Source organism: Canis lupus, chromosome X (assembly GCF_048164855.1).
Source record: "Canis lupus baileyi chromosome X, mCanLup2.hap1, whole genome shotgun sequence".
NCBI classification, from domain to species: domain Eukaryota; kingdom Metazoa; phylum Chordata; class Mammalia; order Carnivora; family Canidae; genus Canis; species Canis lupus.
Window position 1 is genome coordinate 85,001,831 of NC_132876.1, and position 27,572 is coordinate 85,029,402.

Sequence of the window (27,572 nt, forward strand, 5' to 3'; positions counted from 1 at the left end):
TGAATTGCCATCTCAATGCATGCATACTTGACACGTATGCATACACACTCACACAAGTGAGTGGACACCCCACCAGTCCCAGACACAGTCCACCGCGAACCCCAGTCCACACCTCGGATGGGCCTGCAGACTGGTGGAACAACATGGGAGCAGATGGAGGGGACCCAGACCCCACAACTCCCGGAAGCGTCTGAGCTTCTAGCAGCAGATCGGGCGATGGCAACGATGACAACGGGCAAGAGCAGCCTGAGAGCAACTCCTCCTGAACCCACCAAAGGCACCACGCTCTCCAAGAGACAGTCTCCAGGCAGAGACATCAGGCGGGACCCCCCACTCAGGCCAACTGGTTCCAGCGAAGACGACCCCTTCTCCTACGACGAGGACACTCTCCGGAAGCGGGGGCTACTGGTCACAGCTGTGCTGTTCATCACAGGCATTGTCATCCTCACGAGTGGCAAATGTAGGTGGTTACCCCAGTTATGTCGGAATTATAACAGGTGGAGGCCGTAGGAAGTAGGGGCCGGAAACACCATCGATGGGCACCCCAGGACTGAGTCCTCACCAGCTCACCGTGCCCAGCCTCCTCCCTCCCCTCTCCTACAGAATAGTCAGTAAAGCCCAGCCTGGGAGGGAAGACCCGGATGGAGTGGGGGGGGGGGTGGGGGGGGGCTGACGGCCCGAGACCCCTCTGCTCCTCACCCTGCCCACCCTGAGGGCTGCCTGGCTCCCTGGGCACTGTCCCCCAATTACCCATTCTGTTCAGACGAAAAGTAAAGCACTGTGGTCCTTGAGAAAAAAAAAAAAACAGATTACTTGGTTAATGAAATTAAGTAGCTGGACTAGTAGGTTTTTCAAAGTTGAATCAGGGTGTCTGACACTTGGGGGAAAAAAGGCTGGTATGTGATCAGTTTGATGCTCAGAGCCAGGCATGAGGGAACTCGGTCCTTAATAGTGAGCCCAACTCTTCCTGCCATGTCATAGATGTCAGTAGGAGAAAGCTTTCACTCAAGGGCGCTGTGATTATGCCTCAAGCAACTGTGGAACAGTGGTACTGGGAACCAGAAATAAATATGCTCTTCTTGTAGTCATTTATTGCTTTCACAGAAACAGTATATCCAATGGTTAATTGAGTACATAAGTCCTTATTTGTAGAAGACATCATGAAGCAGTCTCTCAAAAGAAGCATTTTCAAAAATTGAAAAGTTCGACACTTGTGATAAAAGGGAACTATGCTAAAATCAACTGCACATATTTTTGTAGATATTTGACTTAAATATTGACATTTTGGAGCACTAAATATAAATGGAGAACAACAATTGGCAATGTTGCTGATTGAAGTTATGTTTATATATTTCTTTTTTCTTTTCTGTTTTTTTAGAGAGAGAGAGCAAGCTGGGAGGGAAGGGCAGAGGAAAAGGAAGAGAGAATTTTAAGCAAGCTCCACACCCAGCACAAAGCCCAACGTGGGGGTCTATCCCATGACCCTAAGATCATGACCTGAGCCAAAATCAAGAGTTGGACACTTAAGTGACTGAGCCATCCAGGTTCCCCACAGATCATATTTATATTTCTATTATTAAATTTCAACTATATTTTTATTTTTATTTTTACTTTATTTTATTTTATTTTTTTAAAGATTTTATTTATTTATTCATAGACAGAGAGAGAGAGAGAGGCAAAGACACAGGCAGAGGGAGAAGCAGTCTCCATGCAGGGAGCCCGATGTGGGACTGGATCCCGGGTCTCCAGGATCACACCCCAGGCTGCAGGCGGCGCCAAACCGCTGCGCCACTGGGGCTGCTCTCAACTATATTTTTAAAGATGAAGTCTCTTTAGTTTATCTTACTAATACTGTTAATGATAACAAGCTAATATTTCATATTTGGGAGAAATTCATGCTCTTATACTTCTGTAACACAAAGCAATCTTCTGTTTTTGTATCAAATGAATGGCAGATTATTATGTGGCAAAAATATTATTACCTTTCACAGTTCATTCAACCAATCAATAATACTTTCTGAGCACCTACTATGACAAGGCTCAGGCCCAGGAGCATTAAAGAATACAGTCCAGAGTTTTTCCTGTTTCCTGCTCCTTGAATGTATCATGTTTTCTATCTTGATTCTTCATTTACTTCTGTCCACCAAAATGCTCTCTTCTCATTCTCTAAATCCTACTCATTTCCATCAGACCTAGGTCAAGTGTCTTCTTGGAAAATCCTTTTCAAACTACTTCAGGGCTCAGTGATTTCTCCATTGTCTAAATTCTCATGCAGTTTGTTAATCGTGGGCAATGTTTCTTCTACCTTGGTATATTTTTGTTCTGATTCATTTGTCTTAATAGAAAGGAAAACCCTTGGGCAAGGTGAGCATTAGTTGAGGGAAAGAGACAATGTTTTATATTTGTGTTCCTCACAGTGACTTGCTTGAAGTGCATTGTCCCTGAGAAGTGATTTGGGAATTCAGAGAAGACAGTGATGCCTGGAATAAGGTCAAGGAAGGGTTCAAAGAGGTGAGATTTGATCTGTACTTAGAAGGGTAGGTAAGATTTAGGTAAGGGGAGAAGGTGGCGGTCATATTTCAAAGGAGAGTTGAGTGAAGGACAATTATGAGTGAAATTGAGGACTTAGCATCAAACAGAAATGTATACTCTCCAAACTGTTAAAGCCTGCCAAGGAGATGGATGAGTTATGGAGCATACTGGTGTTTTAGCTTCCTGAAGCACACAGCAGAGTATTTAAGCCCAGAAAGTGGGGGAGAACAAGTGATGCCAAATGCAGTGATTTCTCATTGGCTGTTTTTCTTATAAGACTTTACTGGTATATACTTTTTCTCTACCTCTCTTTTTCCAACATGATTTAAAGAATTTTTTAATGTGGGCTATTAGGTAAGAGATTCAGAGGTTTCCTCTTTCATCATGGGAAAAACTAGGAATGAACCTCTTATAAAGATTAAAAAGTCCTTTGACTGAAATATCCTAGAAGAGAGGTCAGGCTTTAGTTAGGGGCACACAAACATAGAAACAATCATTGACCAGTAAACAAGCTTTCTCATTCATTCCTACTGGGAAAATTAAAGTTCTCATATCAAAGAAGAGTGTGAAGTTTTACTTTCCTCTTGACTTGAACACTATGATGAAGAATGCCTATGGGCTGTTTGGAATAGGGAAGTTGACAATTAAGTAACAAGATTAGGAGAAGCTCTGGGATTTGAGAAACTGAAGAATTAATGAATCAGTAATTTTCCACTAACTAAATTAAGGAAATTGCTACATATATTTGGCAACACGAGTGGAGCTGTGAATTCCTTCATCCTGGAAAAGTTCTGAAAGTAAATAATTATGGGCTTCATCCATGTAGCATAAAATTGTATTCAGTTGGACACTACCCAGTGAAAATTTTATGATACTTGAGAGTGAGAGGTTAAATATTTAAGAGGATAAAAAGACATTGAATATTTTCAATGCTTGTCATTAGGGATGTGCAAATTACAAACATGTATTATCTCATCCTTGAAGCAGAGCCCCTAAAGATTTTTCCAACTCAACATTTTTTAATACAGTTCAATTACATGGAAGTAATATGTTCTGTCCTTCATGTGTTTATTTATTCCTTCATCCCACAAATATTTATTGAGCACTTAACTATGTGCCAGGCACTGTTCTAGCAGCTGGGGATATAGTGGTGAATAAGAAAAAGAATGTATTCTTACGAAGATTGCTTCTAATAAAGATAACCACCAACTAGAAGAGAAAACCAATCAATATATAACATAAAGTTAGTGTTTTATGTTATTGTCTTATAAAAAAGAATAGGGCAGCCCGGGTGGCTCAGCGGTTTAGCACTACCTTTGGCCCAGGGCTTGATCCTAGAGGCCCGGGATAGAGTCCTATGTCGGGCTCCCTGCATGGAGCCTGCTTCTCCCTCTGCCTGTGTCTCTGCCTCTCTCTCTCTCTCTGTGTCTCAAATAAATAAATAAATAAATAAATAAATAAAATCTTTAAAAATAAATCAAACAAAGGTGCCTGGGTGGCTCAGTCAGTCAAGTGTCCAACTCTTGGTTTTGGCTCAGGTTATGATCTCAGGGTCATGAGATCAAGTCCCACATTGGGCTTGGAGCTGAGAGCAGAGTCTGCTTGAGATTTTCTCTCTCCCTCTGCCCCTCCCTCCACTCTCTCTCTATGTCTCTCAAATAAATAAATATATCTTTAAAAAAAGAATAGAACAAATTGAGGGGGTAGAATATTATAAAACAAGAGGACAAGGATAATTTTTCATAGAGTAGTGAGGGGGAAACTCTTTGAGGAGGTTATATGTGAGATGAAAAGACAGAATTATAGAAGTTCTATTGAATATTTCATAATTATGTTGGAGAAAGCCATATAATTTATAGTATTGAGTCTTAACATCTCATAATTTAGTATATCTGTCCAATCAGATTATCTTTGATGAAGTTTCATACTTTGTTTACTATAGGTCTTATCCATTTCTTGTTAAAATTTTCTTAGGTTTGGTTGTGGCTCAGGTTGTGATATCAAGGTCCTGGGACTGAGTCCAGCGTCGGTTCCCTGCTCAGCAGGGAGTCTGCTTCTCCCTCTCCCTCTGCTCCTATCCCTGTGCATGCTCTGTCTCTCTTGTTTGCTCTCTTTCTCAAATAAATAAACAAAATCTTTTAAAAATTATTCTTAGGTTTAAAATAGGTTTGTTTCAGGGCAGCCCCGGTGGCTCAGCAGTTTAACGCCACCTTTGGCCTAGGGCCTGATCCCGGAATCCTGGGATCGAGTCCCGCATCAGGCTCCCTGCATGGAACCTGCTTCTCCCTCTGCCTGTGTCTCTGCCTCTCTCTCTCTCTCTATGTCTCTCATGAATAAATAAACAAAATATTTTTTAAAATTAATAAAATAGGTTTCCATTTTAAGTGGAATATTTTGTCATTACAGTTTTTATCTGATTATAGTTAGCATAGGAAAGCCATTAATTTTTTGATATTTATCTCATATCTTGTATATCTTGTATAAGACAGTTACTCAACTTGTTAGGTCTGCCTTGGGGGGAAACAATAATATCACTTTTTTGTGTTGACTATATTATCTAGAACAAAATGGAATAATAAGTTATGATCACCTTTTTTAAAAAAGATTTTATTTATTTATTCATGAGAGACACAGAGAGAGAGGCAGAGACACAGGCAGAGGGAGAAGCAGACTCCATGCAGGGACCCAATGTGGGACTTGATCCCGGGACTCCAGGATCATGCTCTAGGCTGAAGCTGGTGCTAAACCACTGAGCCACCTGGGCTGCCCTATTATGATCATTTTTTAAACAAATTCTGACATTAAAAATCTATAACATTCATTTCGCCAATATGTGGGATGCTCACTGATGCTTTCTTGTAAAAATCCTTTTTTTCAAGTTCAGGAAGTTTCTTTTTATTATTTGTTTGCTAAGAGGTGTTTAGCAGGAATGAGTATTGAATCTTACCATATGCTTTTTGGTGACTTTTTATGCTAGTATATGACTTTTTTCTCATTTAATCTATTTATGTGAAGTATTAGATTAACTTTTCTTAATGCTGAATACCCTTATTTTTATGGGACAAACCCTTTTGGATCAAAATGCATTAATTTTGGAATGTGATTGGTAATGTTATCTCCATTGTTATCGATATGTTTTTCAAGATTTATTTATTTATTTATTTATTTATTTATTTATTTATTTATTTATGACAGACAGAGAGAGAGAGACAGGAAGAGGGAAAAGCAGACTCCATGCTGGGAGCCTGACACAGGACTTGATCCCAGGACTCCAGGATTGCGCCTTGGGTCAAAGGCAGGCGCCAAACCGCCGAGCCACCCAGGGATCCCCCTTTTTTTTTAAAGATTTATTTATTTATTTATTTATTTATTTATTTATTTATTTATTTCAGACAGAGAGAGAGAGAGAGAGAGGCAGAGACACAGGAGGAGGGAGATATTATTATCTATATTTGTTAGTGAAATTGGTATATAAATTTTGCATGCACGCATGTGTGTGTGTGTTGTGTGCTCACTTTGATTTTGATGTCAGTCTCATTTGTGCTATCCATATAGAATGAGCTGTGCAACTTTCTGGATTTAGATTGGAACCTTAAAGTGACTGTCCTTGAAGTTTTGATAGAACTTTCTCTTAAGTGTCCTTTGTGTGGTGTCTTTATTTGGATAGGGTAGCCCTTCGAATAACTTGAAATTTTCCTATGGTCACTAGATAATTTTGGTGGTGTGCTGCATCTTCAGTCAATATTTGTGATTTGAATAGGAAAGGATATTTGGGAACATACATAACAGAAAAAAGATTAGTAGCCAGAATATATAAAGAATGTTTCCAGTGGTTGTTTTCTTTAATCTGATTTTATTAGTTTGTTACAACCCTTTTATCTTTATTTAAATATTGATGAGAGGCTGGAATTAATTATACCAAATTCACAATTATGATTTTTCTCTGTGGGGAGGAAAGAAAAGGGGGAATGGAGATATGCATCTTACCAGTTTTGACATGATCATTTCTTTGGTCTTTATTCATAAATATTTCATAACTCAGTTTTTATTTCTCTTTTTTTTTTAAAGATTTTATTTATTCATTCATGAGACACACACACACACACAGAGGCGGAGACATAGGCAGAAAGAGAAGTAGGCTCCATGCAGGGAGCCCGATGTGGGACTCCATTCTGGGACTCCAGGATCACACCTTGAGCTGAAGGCAGACACTCAACCATTGAGCCACCCAGGTGTTCTTTTCTTTCTTTCTTTCTTTCTTTCTTTCTTTCTTTCTTTCTTTCTTTCTTTCTTTCTTCCTTATTTCTGTTTTAACTTGAGTCATTTAGTAGTTTTTAAAAAGTTATTTATAATTTCTTAGTGCATAGCTCTTTATTAGCTGTTCTTTTGTTGTTAATATCTAATTGTATTTCATATATGAAAGAATAGGTCTATATGATATTGATCTTTTGAATTTATTGAAATATTCTGCGCTGTAATGCATGGTCTGTTTTAGTTATTGCCCCCATTAGTTGAAAAAAGTAAGCGGTCTATTTGTTGGATTCTGTGTTCTACATAAGTTTGTTAAGCCAAACCTATTAATCGGGTTCAGATCCTCCATACTGAAGTGTATTTTAAGGCAGTCAATCTGTCAAAATATGAGTGAGCATGTAAATTACCCACAAGGATTCACTCATTAGTTCAACAAATATTTATCAAGGATCTGCCACATGCTGGGCCCTGTTTTAGGTACTGAGGGTATAGCAGTGAATTAAACCAAGATTGTACTTTCAAGGGACTTACCTTCTGGTTGGAGGAAAGACAATAAATAAACAGGGTGCACGTGGGTGCCTCAGCCGATTGTGTGTCGGATTCTTGATTTCCTCTTGGGTCATGATCTCAGCATTGTGGGATTGAGTCTCTCAGAGAGAGATTCTCTCTCTTTCTCTCCCTCTCCCCCTGCCACTCCCTCCCCCGTGCTCTCTCTCTTTCCAAAATAGATAAATAAATCTTGAAATAAATGGACAGACAAAAATATCCATAGTATTTCAGGTGATAAGAAATGGGAAGAAGAAAAATAGAGCAGATACAGAGACAGAGAATGACAAGGATGGTGGAAGTGGGGGATGGATGCTTTTTTAGAGTAAGAGAGCAGGTCTCTCTGATGAGGTAACATTTGAGCAGAATGGACAAAGGGATAGGGAATCCAGTGCCAATAGCTGGGATTCAGGGATCCAGAGGGAGCCCAGGAACCAATTATGTCAAACACCAATAAGAAAATCCGAGTAAGTGCTTTTACCTCATCTGTTTGTGCAGAGCCCTGAACTTGCTCTCAGGGACCTTGCACATGAGCAGAGATTTGAATGTGGGCAAGGCATGTGGTTATCTGGAGGAGGATGTCCTAAGCCAAGGAAAGTCTGTGCAAGGGCTGAAGTGAGAATGTGTTTGTGAGATAGCAGGGGAAGTCAAAGGAGCGGTAGGCACCATGGTCAGGTAGAAGTAGTCCAAGGACTTGAATGTCAAAGTCAAGTCATAGTAAAGCTTTGGATTTGTGCTTTTGTCAATTGTTTTTCTGCATCAGTTTTTACTTTACATAGTTCAGTTCTTTAAAATATTTTTTTGATTTGTACATACAAACTCAAGACTGATATAGTTTCTTTTTTTTTTTTTTTGGAGATGGATGGAAGGAGAGAGGGAGAGAGAGAGAAAGAGAGAATCTTAAACCGACTCCACTCCCCAGACGTGGGGTTCCATCTCACGACCCTGAGATCATGATGGGAGCCGAAATCAAGAGTCAGATGCTTAACCAACTGAGCCACCCAGCTGCCCCTGATATAGCCTCTTTGTATATCATTCTTTTTATCAGCACAAAATACACTTCTTTGTCTATTAAAAAAATTCCTGGGCAGCTCGGGTGGCACAGCGGTTTAGCACCGCCTTCAGCCCGGGCCTAATCCTGGAGACCCAGGATCGAGTCACACGTCAGGCTCCCTGCATGGAGCCTGCTTCTCCCTCTGCATGTGTCTCTGCTTCTCTCTCTCTCTGTGTCTGTCATGAATAAATAAATAAAATCTTTAAAAAAAAAACCCAGTATAATTAGCATACACTGTTATATTAGTTACTGTTTTTGTACTTGAATTTAATTTTGTCTGATATTACTATTGTTTATATTTTCATAGAAATGTCATAGCATATCTTTGGCAATTCATTTATTTTCAGTATTTTTTGCCATTTTACCCTTTAAATATCAAAAAGCCCAGCATTTGTTTGTTTTAATAGAAGAATTTAAGCTTTTCACTATTATTATGATTGCTGGTACATTTAGATTTTTTTTAGTCATCTTATTTCTATGTACTATAATACCCTGTTTCATGGGATGCCTAGTGGCTCAGCAGTTGAGCATCTGCCTTTGGCCCAGGACGTGATCCTGGGGTCCTGGGATCAAGTCCCACATCAGTCCCTGCATGGAGCCTGCTTCTCTCTCTGCCTATGTCTCTGCCTCTCTTTCTCTCTCTGTGTGTCTCTTGAATAAATAAATAAGATCTTTTTTAAAAAAACCCTGTTTCTTCTGATTTCCTCTTCCCTTTGCCCACCTACATAATGTAATACCATCATAATCTGGTGTCTCATTTTCTTTTTGACCCCATCACTAGTAACTCCTGCCTTGGCTCACTCGGCTCTAGATATACCAATTTTGCCTGTGTCTCAGGGCCTTTACACTGACTAGCGTCTGGGATACTCTTCCTCCATACATGCATTTGGCTTACTTTTTCCTTCTTTAGATTTTTCCTCCTATATCACCTTTCACTGAGGTCTTTTGTGACCACTATATTTATAACTGCACTCTCAAGACTTTCTATACCATTTCTTGCTTTATTTCTGCCCATAGCACTTTTTACTATCTAACATATGATGAAGGCACAGATGTGTGATCTGATTTATTCACTGCAGTGTAAGTTTAGCATACTGCCTGGCATGAATTTCCACACTTACTAAATATTTGATGAATAAATGAATGATTGATTGAACAAATGAATTTTATTCAATAAACATGTTTTGAATAGCAGCTAGGTATTGACAGTATTCAGAACTAGGGAAATAGAAATTACCGATGAAGGTACAGTTTCTGCCTGAAGGGCCTTGTGTTTTAATAAAGGACACCAACGTATTTTTTATCACCATGTGATAGAAATAACTGTATACTATGGGGTCCAATAGAGCATTAACACTACAGGGATGGGAGAGAATTCAGGAAGCCTTCTGAAGAAGATGGTATCAACATCGAGTCTTGAAATATGAAAAAAATATTAGCCAGATAGAGAAGGGAAAGGCACCACAGGCAAATGAACGTTATTGTTTTTTGCTGTGGTGGTAGTTTTGGTGGTAGTTATTAAAAAAAATTGAGAGATTTATGGGGTCCCTGGGTGGCTCAGTCAATTAAGCATCTGACTTGGGCTCAGGTCCTGACTCTCCTAGTGTATCATCGTAAGATTAGTTGTAGCCTACCACTGCATCATGATGCCTATGTCATTCCCCTCACTTTATCTCATCACGTACACATTTTATTATCTCACATCACAAGAAGAGTGTGTACAGTAAAATAAGATATTTTGAAAGAGAGATGGCATCCACCTTTTATTACAGTAAATTGTCATAATTGTTCTATTTTATTATTATTGTTGTTCATCTCCTACTATGCCTAATTTAGAAATTAAACTTTATCATAGGTGCACATATATAGGAAAAAGTATAGTATATATGGAGTTTGCTACTATCTGAAATTTCAGGCATCTCCTGGGGGTGCTGGAACATATCCCCTTGCAGGCAAGGAGGGACTTCTGTGCTCATTTGTTCAACACTAATATACATGTAAAGTATTTTTGGAATTGCTAAATCCCTGTGAGAAATTTATCAACTAGAATACAGTGTCTATGTATGGTCCTTTTTTTTTATTTAGCCTTAGATTATCTAGACAAAACCCTGTTTTCACAAGTGAATCAGAAATGGTTGAATACATAGATAAACGGGGAGAAGAGACAAGTCTTGCTTACAAAAGAATTCCAAATAATGTAAATAGATACTCTCTCCTGCAGGAAGTGGAGCTTAATGCCCCATCTCCTAGGGTAGGCTAGACTTAGTGACTCATATCCAGATTAGAGTAGAGAAAAGGAAAAAGAATACTTTACAGCGGGAGGACATAGCAAACACTACACTAACCAAGTGATGAAGGTTAACGTTACCAGTAATAAGTGCTGTTGATAACATATGGCACCTGATGTGCTAGAAAGACACTTTATCTCTGTGGTATTCTTCCCCCAAACTCATAACACTGATATAAACCTGAGAAAACCATCAGCCAAAGCCAGATTGAGGGATGTTCTACAAGACACAAGGCCGGTATTCCTCAAGAATGTCAAGGTCTTGAGAAACAAGGAAAGACTGAAAAACTATTAAGGACTAGAAGAAGATACTGGGGAGACATAACAACAAAATGCAGGGCAGCCCAGGTGGCTCAGTGATTTAGCACCGTCTTTGGCCCCGGGGTGTGATCCTGGAGACCCGGGATCGAGTCCCACGTTGGGCTCCCTGCATGGAGCCTGCTTCTCCCTCTGCCTGTGTCTCTGCTTCTCTCTCTCTCTCATTCTCTCTCTCTCTCTCTCTGTGTGTGTCTCTCATGAACGGATAAATAAAATCTTTTAAAAAAATGCAACATGGTACCCTGGATTGAACCTTGGAACAGAAAAAAGGATGTTAATGGGGAAACTGGTGATATCCAAGTAAAGCCTACAGTTTAGTTAATAGCAACGTACTAATGTTGGTTTCTTTTTGACAAACATATTCTGGAAACAACAGGGAAAACTATGAGAGGTATACAGGAACTCTCTGTACTACTATCTTTGTAACTATTCTATAAATTTAAAGTTATTCCCAAATAAACTTATTTTTTAAAGTTAATTAGGTCAGCTCCTTTTCCCCTCACAATCTTCAGTGAGGGTATGTTATACATTTGTAATATTCTGAAATTCATTTGTCACAGGTTCCATCCTATCCTAGAATGCTTTGACATCTTGGTTGATTTTTTTTAAAAAGTTATATATGATAAAGTTTACTTTTTGTGCTGCAAAATTCTGTTTTTTTTTTTTTTTTTACAAATGCATAGAATCATGTATCCACCACCCCAGTACCAGACCAAAGAGTCAGTCCCATCATACAAAACTTCTCCTGTGCAATCCATTTGTAGTTAACTCGTCCTCTACCCCAATTTCTGGCAACTACTGATCTGTTTTCCATCCTATTGTTTTACCTTTTGCAGAATGTTGCATAGATAGGATCATATAGTATGTAGCCTTGGATCTGTTTTTTTTTTTCACTTATCAAAATGCATTTATGATTCATCCACGTTGTTGCATGAATCAAGTGTGTTCCTTTTATTGACAGAATTCCATTGTATAGAGTAATGTAGTTTTGTTGTTGTTGTTGTTTGCTTTTTTGTAATATCTGTTGACAGATATCATGGTTGTTTCCAGTTTGGAGTGATCATGAATAAAGCTGCTTGCAACATTAACATACAGATTTTTTTTTGTGTGTGAAAGATGTCTTTTTGTTCACTTGGGTAAATATTTAGGAGCAGGATTGCTGGGTCATATGATAAGTGTATTATGATTTTCATTTATAAGAAATTACCAAATTATCTTCCAAAACAACTATCCCATTTTGCATTTCTACCAGCAATAAATAGATTCCTATTACCCTGTACCCTTGACAGTATTTGGTATTGTGATCGGGGACCCCCAAGACCACCCTTAAGTTCTATAATTCATTGTAAGGACTCACAAAACTCAGAAATGCTGTTGAACTTATGGTTATGGTTTATTATGGAGAAAGGATATAGATTAAAATCAACCAAGAGACACACATAGGGCAGGGTCTAGGAAATGAGAAGCTTTCAGTTGTCCTCTTCCAGTGGTGTCATAGACAGAGCTAACTTCTCTCAGCAGTGATGTATAATAATACACACAGAGTATTGCCAACCAGGGAAACTCACCTGAGCCTTGACATCCAGAGATTTTATTGGGGCTCAGTCACATAGACACGGCTAGCTGCCTGTGTGGCTGACCTAGTTTCCAGCTTTGGGAGGTGATACCTACCACATGACCCAAAGTCCCCATCACAGATCACATTATTAGATTATCTGGTGTGGCCTGAGGAACACTGCCACCCCCCTCCACCCCATTAAACAAAGACACTTAGCATAAGGAATTAAATGTTACTTCTCAAGAGCCATGGACACAAGCCAGACCTCTCTTTGAGTGAGGTTAATTTTACACAAATAAGGACTTAATATTTTCTAACCCATTATATGAGCTTATATTCAGAAAACTGAAGCTTTTTCTGTAAACAAAAATAATCAACTTTTCATTTAAATTCCACAGTACTGTGGTGTGTGTATGTGTAGAAAGGGAGGGGAGGGACAGAAGAAGGGGCCAGGAGAGATTAAGATTATAGTAATGGTATATTTGGGAAAATTTCTACCTGGGTAGTTCAGTCAGTTAAGCATCTGCCTTTAGCTCAGGTCATGATCTCAGGGTCCTAGGATCCAGCCCTTGGGATCGAGCCCCATGTTATGGAGCTCCCTGCTCAGTAAGAAGTTTGCTTCTCCCTCTCCCTCTCCCCCCGGTCAAAAAAATAAATAAAATCTTTTTTAAAAATGCAAAACTTTTTTTAAAATAAAAAGGAAAATTTCCCAGATTGTATTACTGTCATTTATGTATTTGGTTTCCTGCTCCATTTTGGTTGCTAGGAGGTATGGGATGAAGCTACAGTCTTTCGTCTATTCTTTCCTCTTTTGTAAAACTTCTGACACCCGTATCACTTAGAATTTAATTAAGTTGTACATTTGTTTTTCACTTTCTTTCATTGCTGTATTTATTTATGATTTTAGGGTTAATAGGACACATGCATGCTGGACAAGGTTTTCAAAGGTCATTGTCAGATTGCAAGTACAAGATGAGACACTGACACTTATATTTGCCTTGCTTTCCTTCCAAAATCCTAATGAAACATCCAAATAGATATTTAAAATATATATATCCATCTGTAAAAGCTCTAAGAAAAAAATCAGGGGACCTTCAGTGGCCCAGAAATTTTAAGTAAGTGGAAAGATTTCTAGAATGGGAAAAACCAAACAGGGATAGTTGCCTAGACAGTAGCCTCTTCTTCTCCAGAGAGCCAAAGACATGCCAAGCTGTGAGTCCACGAGCATACAAAGGAAGAGTGGGCCATTAATGTAGTAAGGAGGTACCCTAGGGAAGACATAACTTATAGATTTAGTTCCTAGTTCACACAGCGCCTTTGTGCATACAAAATGATGCCCCTTATAGGCAAGTGAATTACGAATGGCACATCTTCCTCAGAGAAAAGAAGCAGAGAATTTACCCACCCCAGAGCACCAAAATTTTGAAGGGAATGTAACTGAATTTCAGCTTTACTCACTGCCCCAGGAGGATGCCTCCGTTCAGGGCAAAACTTCCACAACCTTAACTGGATGTTTGGTTTGTCTTTTTCTGCTTTATTGCATCTGCAAGATAGGTAATACAGAAGTTTCTCTGCCCTTCCCAGGGAAGGTGGTTCTGCAGTGCTGTGTTGAGAGGGTTCCTGTAAGGCAGCACAAACAACATTCTATTGTTTTTAATATCGAAGCCCTCCTTAGAGGCTATCAAATCTACTACACTTCTGGTTCTCTCCCAAGTGAAGCAGCCCCGTTCCTCCTAGGTCCTTCCTCTTACAACTAAAAAACACTTTGGAAATAACACAAACAAGCATAGGAAGACTCTGGAAGGTAGAAAGAAGGAAGACTGCTTAGGGACTGTTGGATTGAGAAATGACATGGGAGTAAGTTTTTTTTTTCCTTTAAATATTTTATTTATTTATTCATGAGAGACACAGAGAGAGAGGCAGAGACAGAAGCAGGTTCCATGCGGGGAGCCCAACACAGGACTGGATCCCAGGACCCCGGGATCACGCCCTGAGCCAAAGGCAGATACTCAACCACTGAATCACCCAGGTGTCCTGGAAGTGAGTCTCCTTAGCTTTCTCATTGCCTCCCATATAGCCTGGAGGAGCGGCTGCAGAAGACGTGAGGCTCCTACCAACAGGCACAGACAGAAGAAAAGCTCCAAGAAAAGCCTGTTTCCCCTAGCCAGAGGAACAGGAAAAGGGTGGTCTTATGGGACAGCAAATCTTTTTTGATGATACCCACTCTGCTCCAACCAAGCACATCACAGTCCCCCAGCACAGTTCCCACGGGGCCAAGCAAGGAGCTGATCCGCCTAGTTCCTACCCCGGGGCCTAATGGAAGCAGGCAGTGGCATGCCGCTGTCCCTGCTTGGTAGTGTCAGGAGGCTGAGCAGATCATGTTATGTAGGACATTTCAGGTAATCTTAAGGACTTGGATTTTTACTCTGAGAACTCAGTGAAGGATTTTGAGCTGGGAATGGCATGATCTGACTTAGATTTAACAGGATCTGGCTGGTGGGTTGAAAATAGGAGGGGGAGAGGCAGAAGCAAGCTGTATTTTCTTTGTGGAACCGCAAGACAACTCAATGAGGTTGCCAGGGCACATTTTATCATATTACTTTTGTGGTTAAGACAGCTGAGACTCAGGTAAGAGGCATGTTCAAGGTCACACAGCCAGCTTGGCCCAGGGCTGCGTCTAGCACCCGGATCTTCAAGCTTCTGTGAAAGGAGTCGTTAAATGTACAAAACTTCAAGAAGATTTTAAAAGAGCCCCTGCTAAAATGCTGCTAAGTGTTTGTGAAAATTGCATCAGACAGGGGCAATCGGGGAGAGCAGAGACAGAAAAGACCCGGAAGAAGGATGCTAAAAATAGGCCTGCATTGTCTCCTTCTACCATTAGATGGCGAGTTTCTATTTGTTACGGAGAAAATGGTGCCACAGTTTCCCCAGGATTGGACAGAAACGGTGAAATTAAGGACTGAAACGAATGAATGAGTGGATCAAGGCTTTGAAAAAAGCAAAATCCAATTGATCCAGAACAAGTGTGAGGCGGTGGGAGAGGACGATCGCGGCTCTGAGAACGGGTATAGAATGAACACAAAAAAATTGACAATCACAGCTGACAGCACAAATTAGAGCATTGATTTTCAAACAGCAGGTCGTAAAAGAGAGTAGTTCCTAAAAAATCAATTCAATGAGGGGGCAACTAGCAGTCTTTTAATTAAGAAGAATAGAAAATAACAATAGAAAATATCAAAAGAAAAAAAAAGAAAATGTCAAAATATGCTGCACGTGGTAAGATCGGAATTAATTTGTGACACTTGTCCGGTTTTATAAAAATAAATACGTATGTGTTGAGCAAAATGTGTTTAAAAGATTTTTTTTATCGTGGGTATGGTCAAAACAAGTTTGAAAGACACTAGGTGAGATGAAATGTATATGAACAGAAGGATTGTTCCCACTTGAAAGACACATTATTTTGTAGAGGTGTTTCTCTGGGTTATAAACTTTCTTCCCCCACCCCAGTCTCAGGGTTTATTATGGTCTGAATTGTATCCCCCCCCAATTTATGTACAGAAGCCCTGATCCCTAGGACCTCAGAATGTGACTGTATTTGGAGATAGGGCCATTAAGGAAGTGATTAGGCTGGGCCCGAATTCAGTCAGACTGGTGTTCCAGGAAAACATGAAAACAAAGAAATGCCAGGGATGTGCCTGCATGGAGGAAAGACAAGGGAGAGAAGCCTCAGGAGAAACCAAACCTATAGACACCTTGATCTTGGACTTCCAGCCTCCACATCTGTGAGAAAATAAATCTCTGTTGTTGAGCTACCCAGTTTGTGGCGTTGGTCATGGCAGCCCCAGCAAACTAATACAGGGCTGGCATCTGATACCTATTTCTGGAACCTGGGACAAGGAAAGACCTGGGCCAACTGAATGTCCTGGTGCTTTCTAAATGAGAGTTCCTGAATTCAATTCAGTTCTTCACAGAGGAAAGTGCATAAGCTCTTACACCAAACGTACCTGCATTCTTATAGCCACTCCATCATTTTAATAGACATGATTTTGGCTTAGTTAACCTCCCAAGATTAAATTTCCTCATTTATAAAGTTGTACTACTCATACCTTTCCTGCAATGTTGATGTAAAGATTAAATGAGTCAATTATCTAGAATTCCTAACAGTCAATAAATCACTGTCATTTTTCCGTTGTCATTGTAGTTGATGTTTATTAGTGGTATGTATTCATTTTGTGGTTGCTGCAGGTTCTGTCTTTCCTTCGAAGGTATACTGTCTTCTGGGAACATCTGGTGAAATGGTTAAAGGGTAGAGTGGAAATAAAAGAAGCTGAGAAGACCAAAATGATTTGATCCAATGTAGAAAGGGTTGGCATCAGGGGTGGGTGTGGGAAGAGGGGTATTTGTCACATGGTTGTGTGATGCAACATCCAGTTCAAGTCATTAAGAGGTTAATTAGTAAATGGACAGGAGATCTAAATAATGATAAAAATAAAATCATACAAATAATAGATAAAAACATGAATAAAGCTCTTTTTAAAACATTTTTGACATAATTGTGGATTCATACACAGCTGTAAGAAATAATACAGAGAGATCATGTGTGCCCTTTACCTAGTTTCTCCTGCTGACAACATCTTGCAAAGCTATAGCACAAATAGGTAAATTCATAGAGACAAGAAGCAGAATAGAGGTGACCAGGGGCTGGCGGGGAGAAGGGGTATGGGGATTAATTATTTCATAGTTATAGAGTTTTTGTTTCGAGGGATGAAAAAGTTTTGGAAATAGCGGTGGTGGTTATTACCACATTGTGAATATGTTAAATGCCACAGAATTGTACCCTCAAAAGTAGTCAGAATGGTAAATGCCATGCTAAGTATATTTTATCACAATTTAAAAATCCCACAAAATCCTGTCGTGAACTGAATGTTTGTGCCTCCCTCTCTGGTTCATACGTTGAAGCCCTACCCTCCAGTGTGATAGTATTTGGAGGTGGGTTCTGCAAGTTAATTAGTTTTAGATGAGGTCATGAGAGTAGGGGCCCCATGATGGGATTAGTGTCCTTATAAGAAGAGGAAGAGACACTAGAGCTCTCTTGGCCATGTGAGGATACGGCAAGAAGGTAGCCATCTTCAAGCCAGGCCCTTAGAAGGAACCAAATCTGTGGCACCTTGATCTTGGACTTCCAGCCTCTAGAACTGGGAGAAATAAATGTTTGTTGTATCATTTGATATCAAATGTATCATAGCTACTCTGTCTATGATATTTTGTTATGGAGGCCTGAGCAGATTAACACACCTATAGGACAATATCACAACCAGAATATTGACACTGATACAGTCAAGATGCAGAGCAGTTATATCACCAATCGGGATCCTTCATGTTGCCTTTTGCAGCCACATCCTCCTCCCTTATCCCTGACTTATGGCAACTACTGACCTGTTGGGCATTTCTATTCTTTTGTCATGTCAAGAATGCTATACAGATAGAATCATATAGCATGTGACCTTTTGAGATCAGATTCTTTTTTCAGTCTAATTCCCCTGTTGCTGTATCAATAGTTTGTTCCTTAATATTGCTAAGTGATATTTTATTGCTATGGATGTACCGCAGTTTTGTTTACCCGTTCAGCTACTAAAGGACATTTGAGTTATCTCCAGTTTTAGGCTATTATTAAGAAAGCTTATATGAACATTTGTGTACAGGTGTTTGTGTGAACATTAAGTATTCATTTCTCTGAGATATATGCAGAACAGTGCAAATGCTGATGTGTATGGTAAGCTATGTTTAGACTTCTCGAAAAGTGCCGCACTCTTTATCAGAGTGGCTGCATCATTCTCCATTACCATTAGCAATGTACCAGTGATCCAGTTTCTTCATATCTTTTAAAGCATTAGGCATTTTCACTATTTTTTTAAAATTTAGAACTATTCTGACAAGTGTGTACTGATATTTCATTGTGGTTTAAGTTTGCATTTTCTTGATGGCTAATGATGTTGAATGTATTTTTTTTTCTTTATTTTTGTCAGAGAGAGAGAGTGAGAGTGTGTGAGCACAAGCAGCAGAAGCAACAGGCAGAGTGAGAAGCAGACTCCCCACTGAGCAGGGAACCTGATGTGGGCTAGATCCCAGGACCTTGAGATCATGACCTGAGCCAAGGCAGATGCTTAATGGAGTGAGCCACCCAGGAGTTCCGTTGGACATATTTCTATGTGTTTATTTGCCGTTCATATATTCTTTTTGGTGAAATGTCTGTTCAGGTCTTTTGCTCATCTTCTCATGTATTGTTTATTTTCTTTACTGTTGGGTTTTGAGAGTAGTTTTTTTTTAAAGTAGGCTTCACACCCAGTGTAGAGCCCAATGAGGGGCTTGAATTCATGATCCTGAGATCAAGAGTCAGACACTTGAGCAGCGGAGCCACCCAGGTGCCCAGAGAGTTCTTTGTAATTCTGGATATTAAATTTTTGTCAGGTATGTAGTTTGCAAAGATTTTCTCTTATCTGTTCCTTGTCTTTTTCACTTTCTTATGATGGCCTTTCACAGAGCAATAGTTTTAAACTTTGATGAAGTCTGAGTTATCAAGTTCCCTTTTATGGATTATGCTTTTGTGCTCAAGTCTAAGAACTATTGGCCTAGTCCTAGATCATGATGATTTTCTCCTATCATTTTTTTTAAAAAGTTTTATAGTTTTACATTTTACCTTTATGTCTATGACCCATTTTTAGCTAATTTTCTGTAAAAGGTATGAGGTTTAGGTAGAGGTGGGTTTTTTTTCTACCTAGAGATGTTCAGTTGCCCCAGCAGTATTTGCTATAAAGGCTATTCTTCCTCCACTGAATGGCGTTTCACCTTTGTCAAAAAGCAATAGAGCATATTTATGTGGGTCTATTTTTGGCTTCTCTATTCTGTTCCATTCATTTATGTGCCTATTCCACAGCCAATACCACGTTGTCTTGACTACGGTAGCTATATAGTAGGCCTTAATATTGAGAAAAGTGATTTCTGCCAGTTTATTCTACTTTTTTGATACTGTTTTTGCTATTACAGGGCCTGTATTTTTCCAAATAGATTTTAGAATAAGCTTGCCTATGCCTACAGAAAACCTTGTTATTTTGGATGGAATTTCAATAAACCTATAGATTAATTTAGGGGGAAATTTGGCATATTTACTATGTTGAGTGTTCTAATCAACGAACACTGTATGTTTCTCCATTAATCTGGTTTTCTTTCTTTCCTCAGCATGTAATTTTCAGCATACAGATCTTATACAAGCTTTCTTCAGTGTATACTTAAGTATTTTGTTTTCTTTGGAGAGGCTGTAAATGGTATCATATTTGGAATATTGGCTTCTACATGTTTGCTGTTAGTATATAGAAATGCAATTAGGGGATCCCTGGGTGGCTCAGTGGTTTAGCGCCTGCCTTCAGCCCAGAGCATGATCCTGGAGACCCAGGATCGAGTCCCACGTCAGGCTCCTGCATGGAGCCTGCTTCTCCCTCTGCCTCTCTGCTTCTGTGTGTGTGTGTATGTTTCTCATGAATAAATAATAAATAAAATCTTAAAAAAAGAAATGCAATTAATTTTGTGTGTTGATCTTGTATCCTTCAACCTTGCTAAGCTCACTTATTATTTCTAGGAGTTTTTCTTGTAGATTCTTATAATCTAGCTACATAATCATGTCACCTGCAAATAGGTGGTTTCATTAATTCCTATGCAATCCATATGCCTTTTATTTCTTCTTATTATAGTGGTTAGAACTTCTAGTGCTATGTTGAATAAGAATGTTAAGAGTGCACACGATTGCTGGTTCCCAATCTGAGGAAGAAAGCATTCAGTCTTTCACCATTAAAGTAAGATGTCAGTTGTAGGGGGTTTTTTTGTTTTTTTTTTTTAAGATTTTTTTTTAAGTAATCTCTACATCCAACATGGGGCTTGAACTCACAGGCCCGAGATCAAGAGTCATGTGTTCCACCAACTGAGCCCCCCAAGCACCCCAGCTATAGGTTTTTTGTAGATATTTCTTAACAAGTTGAGATGGTTTGCCTTTATGCCTATGTTGCTGAGAGTTTTTATCATGACTAGGTATTGGATTTTGTCAAAAGCCTTTTTCGTGTCAATTGATATGATCATACAATTTACCTTCTTTAGCTTGGTAGATTACAATGGTTTATTTCAAATGTTGAACCAGCCTTTTATGCTTGAAGTAAATCCCACAAGGCTATGGTGTATAATTCTTTTTATGCATTGCTGGATTAGATTTGCTAGTATTTTAGGGAGGTGTTTTGTGTTAAAGTTTGCTAGAGATATTGTTCTGTAGTTTTTCCTTTTTTGTACTGTTTCTGTTTGGTTTTAGTATCTGGGTCATATTAGTATCATAAAATGTGTTGGGAAGTGTTCCTGTTTGTGCTATGTTCTGGAACCGATTGTGTAAAATTGGTGTTAATTCTTCTTCAAATGTTTGGTAGAATTCTCAATGAAACTATTCAGGAGCTTTGTAATTACAAATTTGGGTTTTTTTTCCAGTGGTTATAGAACTATTCAGGTTGCCTGTTATTTCCTTATGATGGTTGAATATGGTGGTTTGTGGATTTGGAGGAATTGGTCTACTTCTAAGTTTTCAAATTTATGAGCATACAGGAATTCATAGTATTCCTTTATTAACCTTTTAATGCTTTCAGGATCTGTAGTGATAGCCTATGTTTTATTTCTTATATTGGTGATTTGTGTCTTCTAGCTTTTTGATCTTTGTCAGTCTTGCTAGAGGTTTATTAGTTTTATTGATTTCTTAAAAATAACTTTCTTTTGTGTCATTGATTTTTCTGTATCGTTGTCCTGTTTTTAATTTCATTGGTTTCTACTTTTATCTTTATTATTTTCTTTCTTCTACTTCATCTGGGTTTATTTTGCTCTTCTATTTCTCATTTCTTGTTTTTAACCAATCCCTATGTTCTTCTTTCCTTTCTAAAGTTCCAAGCATCTGTTATCATTTCTCTTCTATTTAGAGAATCTCCTTTAGCCATTGTAGAAGGGTAAGTTTACTAGTAACACATTAGTTTCCTTTGACTAAGGATTTCTTTACTTCCTTTTTATTCCTGAATGATATTTTTGCTTGATAGAGAATTCACAATTGACAGGTCTTTTCTTCCAGTACTTGAAAAATGTGCTATTTCCTGCTGGCTTTCATGGTTTCATGTTGGAAATACCCTGTGATTCAAATTGGTGTTCCACTATAGGTAATGCATTATTTGTCTCTGACTGCTTTCATCTTTTTTTTTTTTTTTTTTTTGTCTCTTTAGTTTTCAGAATTTTTCAGAAGTTTTGTGTTTGGGCATGAATTTCTTTAGATTTATCCTGTTTGGGGTTCACTCAGCTTTTTTTTTAAGGTTTTATTTATTCATGAGAGACACACAGAGAGAGAGGCAGAAACACAGGCCAAGGAAGAAGCAGGCTCCCTGCAGGGAGTCCAATGTGGGACTCTATCCCAGGACCCTGGGATCATGCCCTGAACCAAAGGCAAATGCTCAACCGCTGAGTCACACAGGCATTCCTCCTCTTTTTTTAAAGAGAGAGAGAGCATGAGTAACAGAGTGGGGAGGATGGGCAGAGGGAGAGGGAGAGAGAATCTCAAGGAGGCTACATACTCAGCGTGGAGCTTGACACAGGACTCAATCTCATAACTCTTGAGATCATGACCTGAGCTGAAAACAAGAGTCAGTTGCTAAACTGACTGAACCACCCACGTGCCTTGTTCATTCAGCTTTTTGAGTCCTTTAGAGTTTACCAAACTTAGAATTTTTTTAGCCATTATTTTTTAAAAGACTTTTTCAGCCCCTTTCTCTCTCTCTCTCCTTTTTGATATTCCATGATATAAATGTTAGTTCTTTTGCTATTGTCCCATCAGTCCTTGAGACTCTGTCCACTTTTTTCTCTTATTGTTCAGATTTGGAAAATTCTATTGATGTGTTCTCAAATTCACATATTTTATCTTCTGTCATTTCATCTCTCTTGATTATTGTATTTTTCAGTTTGATAATCTCTATTTGGTTCTCATATAACTTCTATTTCTTTGCTGAGATTTTCTATATTTTTTCCTTTATTTGGAGAGAATTTATAATTGCCTCTTGAAACATTTTAATGATGATCACTTTAAAATCCTTGTCGGGGGCACCTGGGTGTCTCAGTCGGTTAAGCATCTGCCTTCGGCTCAAATCATGATCCCAGGGTCCTGGGATGGAGCTCCACATTGGGCTTCCTGCTTGGCGGGGATCCTGCTTCTCCCTCTCCTTCTGCCTGGCACTCCCCCTGCTTGTGCCCCGTCTTGCAAATAAATAAATAAAATCTTTAAAAAATTAATAAAGTCCTTGTCAGATAATTTCATCATCTGATTCATCTTCATACTGTCAATGATCTTTTCTCATTCCTGTTGTGATTTCCCTAGTTCTTGCTATGATGAGTGACTTTTGATTGTATCCTGAATGTTTTGGATATTATATTTGTAGACTCTGGATCTAATTAATTCTTTTTTTTTTAAATAAGCAGTCCCTGGTTGAGGTGTAGCAGGAGGGCTAAGTGGATATATAGGTTCAGTTTCTTCTGGTCTCCGATGATACTACCATGGCAGATGCAAGCACTGATTCTCATTGCCTTATTATAGATATATGGGATGAAAGTTTAGCTCTGTCCTTGGTTCCATTAACATGTTTCTAGTGAAAATGAGGCACTGACTCATGTTACCCCTCTGCCTCTTAGTGCGGATGTAAACTCAGCTCCTCACTGGTCCCCACTGACATTAATGAGAGAGAAAACCAAAGGTTGACTCACTGTTTTTTTGCTACAGGGTAGGGGCAGTACTTTAGCTTTGTGCTGGACCCCTCCGACACCGAAGGAGAGAAAGAAGAAAATGGAGGGCTACCAACCCCCATCTATTACTACCTCCTTTTGCCTTGTTGATGCCTGGTGAAGATGGAGGCTCATTTCCCAATGGGGCCCTGATAATACTTGGGTAGAAGGGAAGCAAAGTTTGGATTAACCCACCTCATTCTGCCTCATTAATTTTGGGCGGTGCTGGAGGCCCACCTCTACACTGGGCCCTGCTGATGGGGGATAGTTACAGAGGAAGAGGGAGTGGTAACTAGCCCTGTTTCATCCCATCTTGTTCAATATTGTAACTGGCTTGGCATGGAGGAGATTCAGCTTCCTCCTGGGCCCTGCTGACACTAGAGGCAGAGGAATGAATAGTGAAGCACTGACTAGACCTTACTGGCACCACTTTGTTCAGTGTGGTTGATGCAGATAGGGTTGGACACTTAGCTCCCCACTGTTAAGCTCTGCTAGCATTTGGGATGAGGGGAGATTAGAGTACTGAGCATCAGTACTCCTGCAGGGGAATCCAAGCACCACTTGCTTCTGCCAGTGGGGGTTGAAAGATCCTACAGGGTAGGGGAGTGGTGCAGTTTTTCTCTTGGTTGGTTGGGGTAGTAGTGATAATACCCCAAACTTTTCTGTTGTTATGTCATCCTTTTCCTGGTCCTTTGGCTAAGGATATCAAGCTTTTTGTGGAGCTTGTTTTTTTATCTGTGCTTGTTGGCAGTTCTGGTTTGGAGGTTTTTGCAGGGCTTTGTCTGGGATATATAAGGGAGGCAATGAAGAAACCCACAGAGTTCTCTTGTTGCTGTCAAGTTTGCCATCCCTAAGAAGTTGATTTTCTTCTTTGCACCCTTTCTCAGAGTCTTCTTATGCTCGTTTGTTGTGTTATGTCCAGGGTTTCTTAGTTGCAAGAGGAAGGCCTTAGGGGGAATGGGGCAGTTCCTCTTAGCCAGAACCAAAAGTTCCTTGTATTTCCTTTTAACCTAAGAGTAGAGAAAGCTTTTTGAACTATGACTCAATATTTAGAATCAATAAATAGAAGATTAATACATTCTATTTACATTAAAGACACATAATCATAATCAAATGTAAAGGGACAAATATGGAAAAAATATTTGACATATATATGACTGACAAAAGGTTAATCTCTGACTCAATGAAGAGATTTTAACAATTAAGAAGGAAAAGACTAAAATTTTCATAGAAAAAATTGGCAAATGGCAGAGTTCACAGAGAAATGCAAATGACATTTGGAAAGATGTTTACTTTCACTCACAATAATAGAAATGCTAATTAAAACTACACTGTTACCATTTTACCCAAATCACATTGGCTCAAGTCCCAAAGTTTGACAAAACACACTGTCAACAGGCCTGTGGAGAAACGAGCATTCTCATGTGTTGCTGGTGGGAGTGTAACAGGGTACAATTCCCAAGGAGGGAAATTTGGCAATATCTATCAAAATTACATTTACCCCTTGACCTAGCAGTTCCACATCTGGGAATTTACCCTGTAAGTATGCCTGTATAGTTATGAAATAATAAATGAACAAGGTTATTTATTATGGCATTTTTTATTGAATAGTGGACATACAGTGTTACATTCATTTCAGGTGTACAACAGTGATTCAACAATTCTATACATTAGTGCTCATCACAATAATTATAGTCACCATACATTATTGTGCTGTTATTGACTGTATTCCCGATACTGTATTTTCATCCCAGTGGCATTCTTTTTCATAATGAGGACTGGAACTATCTGAAATGTCCACCAGTAAGGGATCTCTTGAATAAATGAAGGTATAACCTCATAATGAAGTATTACACACTTGTATAAAAAGAATGAGAGGATGTCTGTGTACTGATATGGAGGCTGTTTTGCTAAGAAAATGTGCAGAGCATGTATATAGTGTTTTATCTTTTGTATATGAAAGGGAAGAAATAAGAATATGTATATGGATTTCTTTCTTTCTTTCTTTCTTTCACAAAAAAATACTGGAGAGGGTGGCTGCAGCCACTGGATGGCTCAGTCTGTTGAGGGACATACATTTGATATTGGCTCAGGTCTCCATCTCAGGGTCATGAGTCTGAGCCCCTCACTGAGCTCCATGCTGGGTGTGGAGCATACGTCATAAAAAAAATACTGGAAGTAAACCAGAAACTAATAGAAATGGTGACCTATAGAGGGCTTACAGAGGGACTGAGGAGGAGAGAAGAGGAATTGGAGAGAGATTTCTCTGAGTATGCCTTTTTACATAGAACTCTTTGGAAATACATAAATGTTTAGCATCCAAAGAGTACAGTGAAATGAAAAAGAAGACAACGCAAAGCCTAAAATTGGAAACAAACAAAGAACTTAATGGTGACAGAATCACACAGAGACAAGAATTATTTCAAATAACTTATGAACATAGTACTTAGACTGTGCTGAAGTCAAAAAGAAAGGAAAAGAAATCTTGAACGTTACTTGGTAGTTTTATTGTTAGTAGCAACCTTGGTTTTGAAAATTTAAAACTTATGTAGGTATATGTATGTATTATAGATAGAGCAAATAACTAATTATGTTAATTATATCCGAACCAAAATTTCCAGTGTAATAGAAAATATATGCATGTATAAAGTAAATATTTGGGAAATCCTATGATGTTAAATTTTAATGAAAAATATCAACACCATCTCTTTTTTTACATTTTTATTTATTTATTCATCAGAGACACACAGAGAGAGAGGCAGAGACACAGGCAGAGGGAGAAGCAGGCTCCATGCAGGGAGCCCGCAGTGGGACTCGATCCCGGGTCTCCAGGATCACGCCCTGGGCCGAAGGCGGTGCTAAGCCACTGAGCCACCTGGGCTGCCCCTCAACACCATCTCTTGATTAACATATCTGTATATCTGTATCATATATATATTTATCTCATGATTACTATACAAAAGTATATAATATATTGTAAATGTAAATATATATTACACATATATGTGTGTGTGTGTGTGTATATATATATTTTTTTTTCAAAGACCAGCGACATAATTTTTGGCCCAGTGCAAAATAAAAATGCGGAGCCTCTTGTTTAAAACAGCAGGAATAGGGGCGCCTGGGTGGTTTGTCCGGTTAAGTGTCTGCCTTCAGCTCAGGTCACGGTCTCAGGGTCCTAGGATTGAGCCCTACATCAGGCTCCCTACTCAGTGAGGAGTCTACTTTTCCTTCTGCCTCTGCCCCCTGCCCCCTGCTTTTGCTCTCTCTCAAATAAATAAATAAAATCTTTTTTAAAAAGCAGGAATAAAGTGCCATTAAAGTACTAAAATATAAAGTATTTTCCTTTCTTCCATAGTCTCTTACTCATTCAACTTGTCATGATACTTTTTATTTGCTATTTTATGTTGTTCTAAGTAAAGAAACATTAAAATCTTAAATTAATAGCATGAATTTTACCCTTCATCTTTATATTGTGCAATGTTAGTTTTAAAAGCAAATGTAAGAGCATTTAATTCCCATGTGGAATAACTGAAATTTCACAATTTTTATTTTGTGACTTGTCCTGGAGACTGCCTTGAGCTGGTCAGAAGAGGCTAACACAAACCAGATTCTGGAAATGAGAAGGAAGAAGAAAGGGTCTCCGTAGGCCCAAGATACTCCCTTTGTACAGGATACTCATGGCAAGTGGAGATGCTCACAAGCCCTCCCCATGGGGCATGTGGGACTTCCAGCCTGATGGTTGCTGGGTTCTTCCTTCTAACAGTCTCTAGACTAAGACTGGGGGCAGAAAAGCCAAGCCAGGCCTCTCCTCTTCCCATGGGGCCTGCTGCCCCACCCCAATAGTTAATGGGAAACCTCCAAGTATATTGCGACCTCTGTACTGGGATGCACTATTGACGGGGATTGGTAGTGGGTGAGAGGCTACCCTTGGCTAGTCACCTGCTGAATGTGACATGGGTGTTGCCAGCCTGCCGTGAGGATGCCACCACTGCACCTTGTCTTGAGATCTTGTGGGGTAAACATACTCAACCCTGATCTTTCTTGTGTTCTCACCTAGGCTTTCACTGGGGACAAAGGACAACAATGGCTATGGAGAAAGGTTGGAGATGGAGAGGCTGGGCAAGACCCAGAACACTAGCACATGGGGGAACGGCCCCCAAGAACCTGTCTCAGGAAGCCAAGCTTGA

General features: G+C 39.3%; 1 protein-coding gene across 1 annotated transcript; it reads left to right on the forward strand.

Moving 5' to 3' along the window:
* Positions 1-27,572, forward strand: LOC140628531 (FXYD domain-containing ion transport regulator 5-like). The gene is made up of 4 exons (XM_072817825.1): positions 1-497; positions 604-646; positions 21,511-21,572; positions 27,443-27,572. Exons 1-4 carry the CDS (start codon positions 118-120, stop codon positions 27,570-27,572), a joined length of 615 nt encoding a protein of 204 aa, XP_072673926.1. The 5' UTR covers positions 1-117.

What these genes read in the sequence shown, in the direction of transcription:
- LOC140628531 (XM_072817825.1), top strand. Translation starts at nt 118, where the DNA reads ATGGGCCTGCAGACTGGTGGAACAACATGGGAGCAGATGGAGGGGACC. An exon ending in TTATGTCGGAATTATAACAG is followed by an intron (nt 498 to 603) that starts GTGGAGGCCGTA and finishes CCTCTCCTACAG; the next exon opens with AATAGTCAGTAAAGCCCAGC. An exon ending in CCTTTAGCCATTGTAGAAGG is followed by an intron (nt 21,573 to 27,442) that starts GTAAGTTTACTA and finishes GTTCTCACCTAG; the next exon opens with GCTTTCACTGGGGACAAAGG.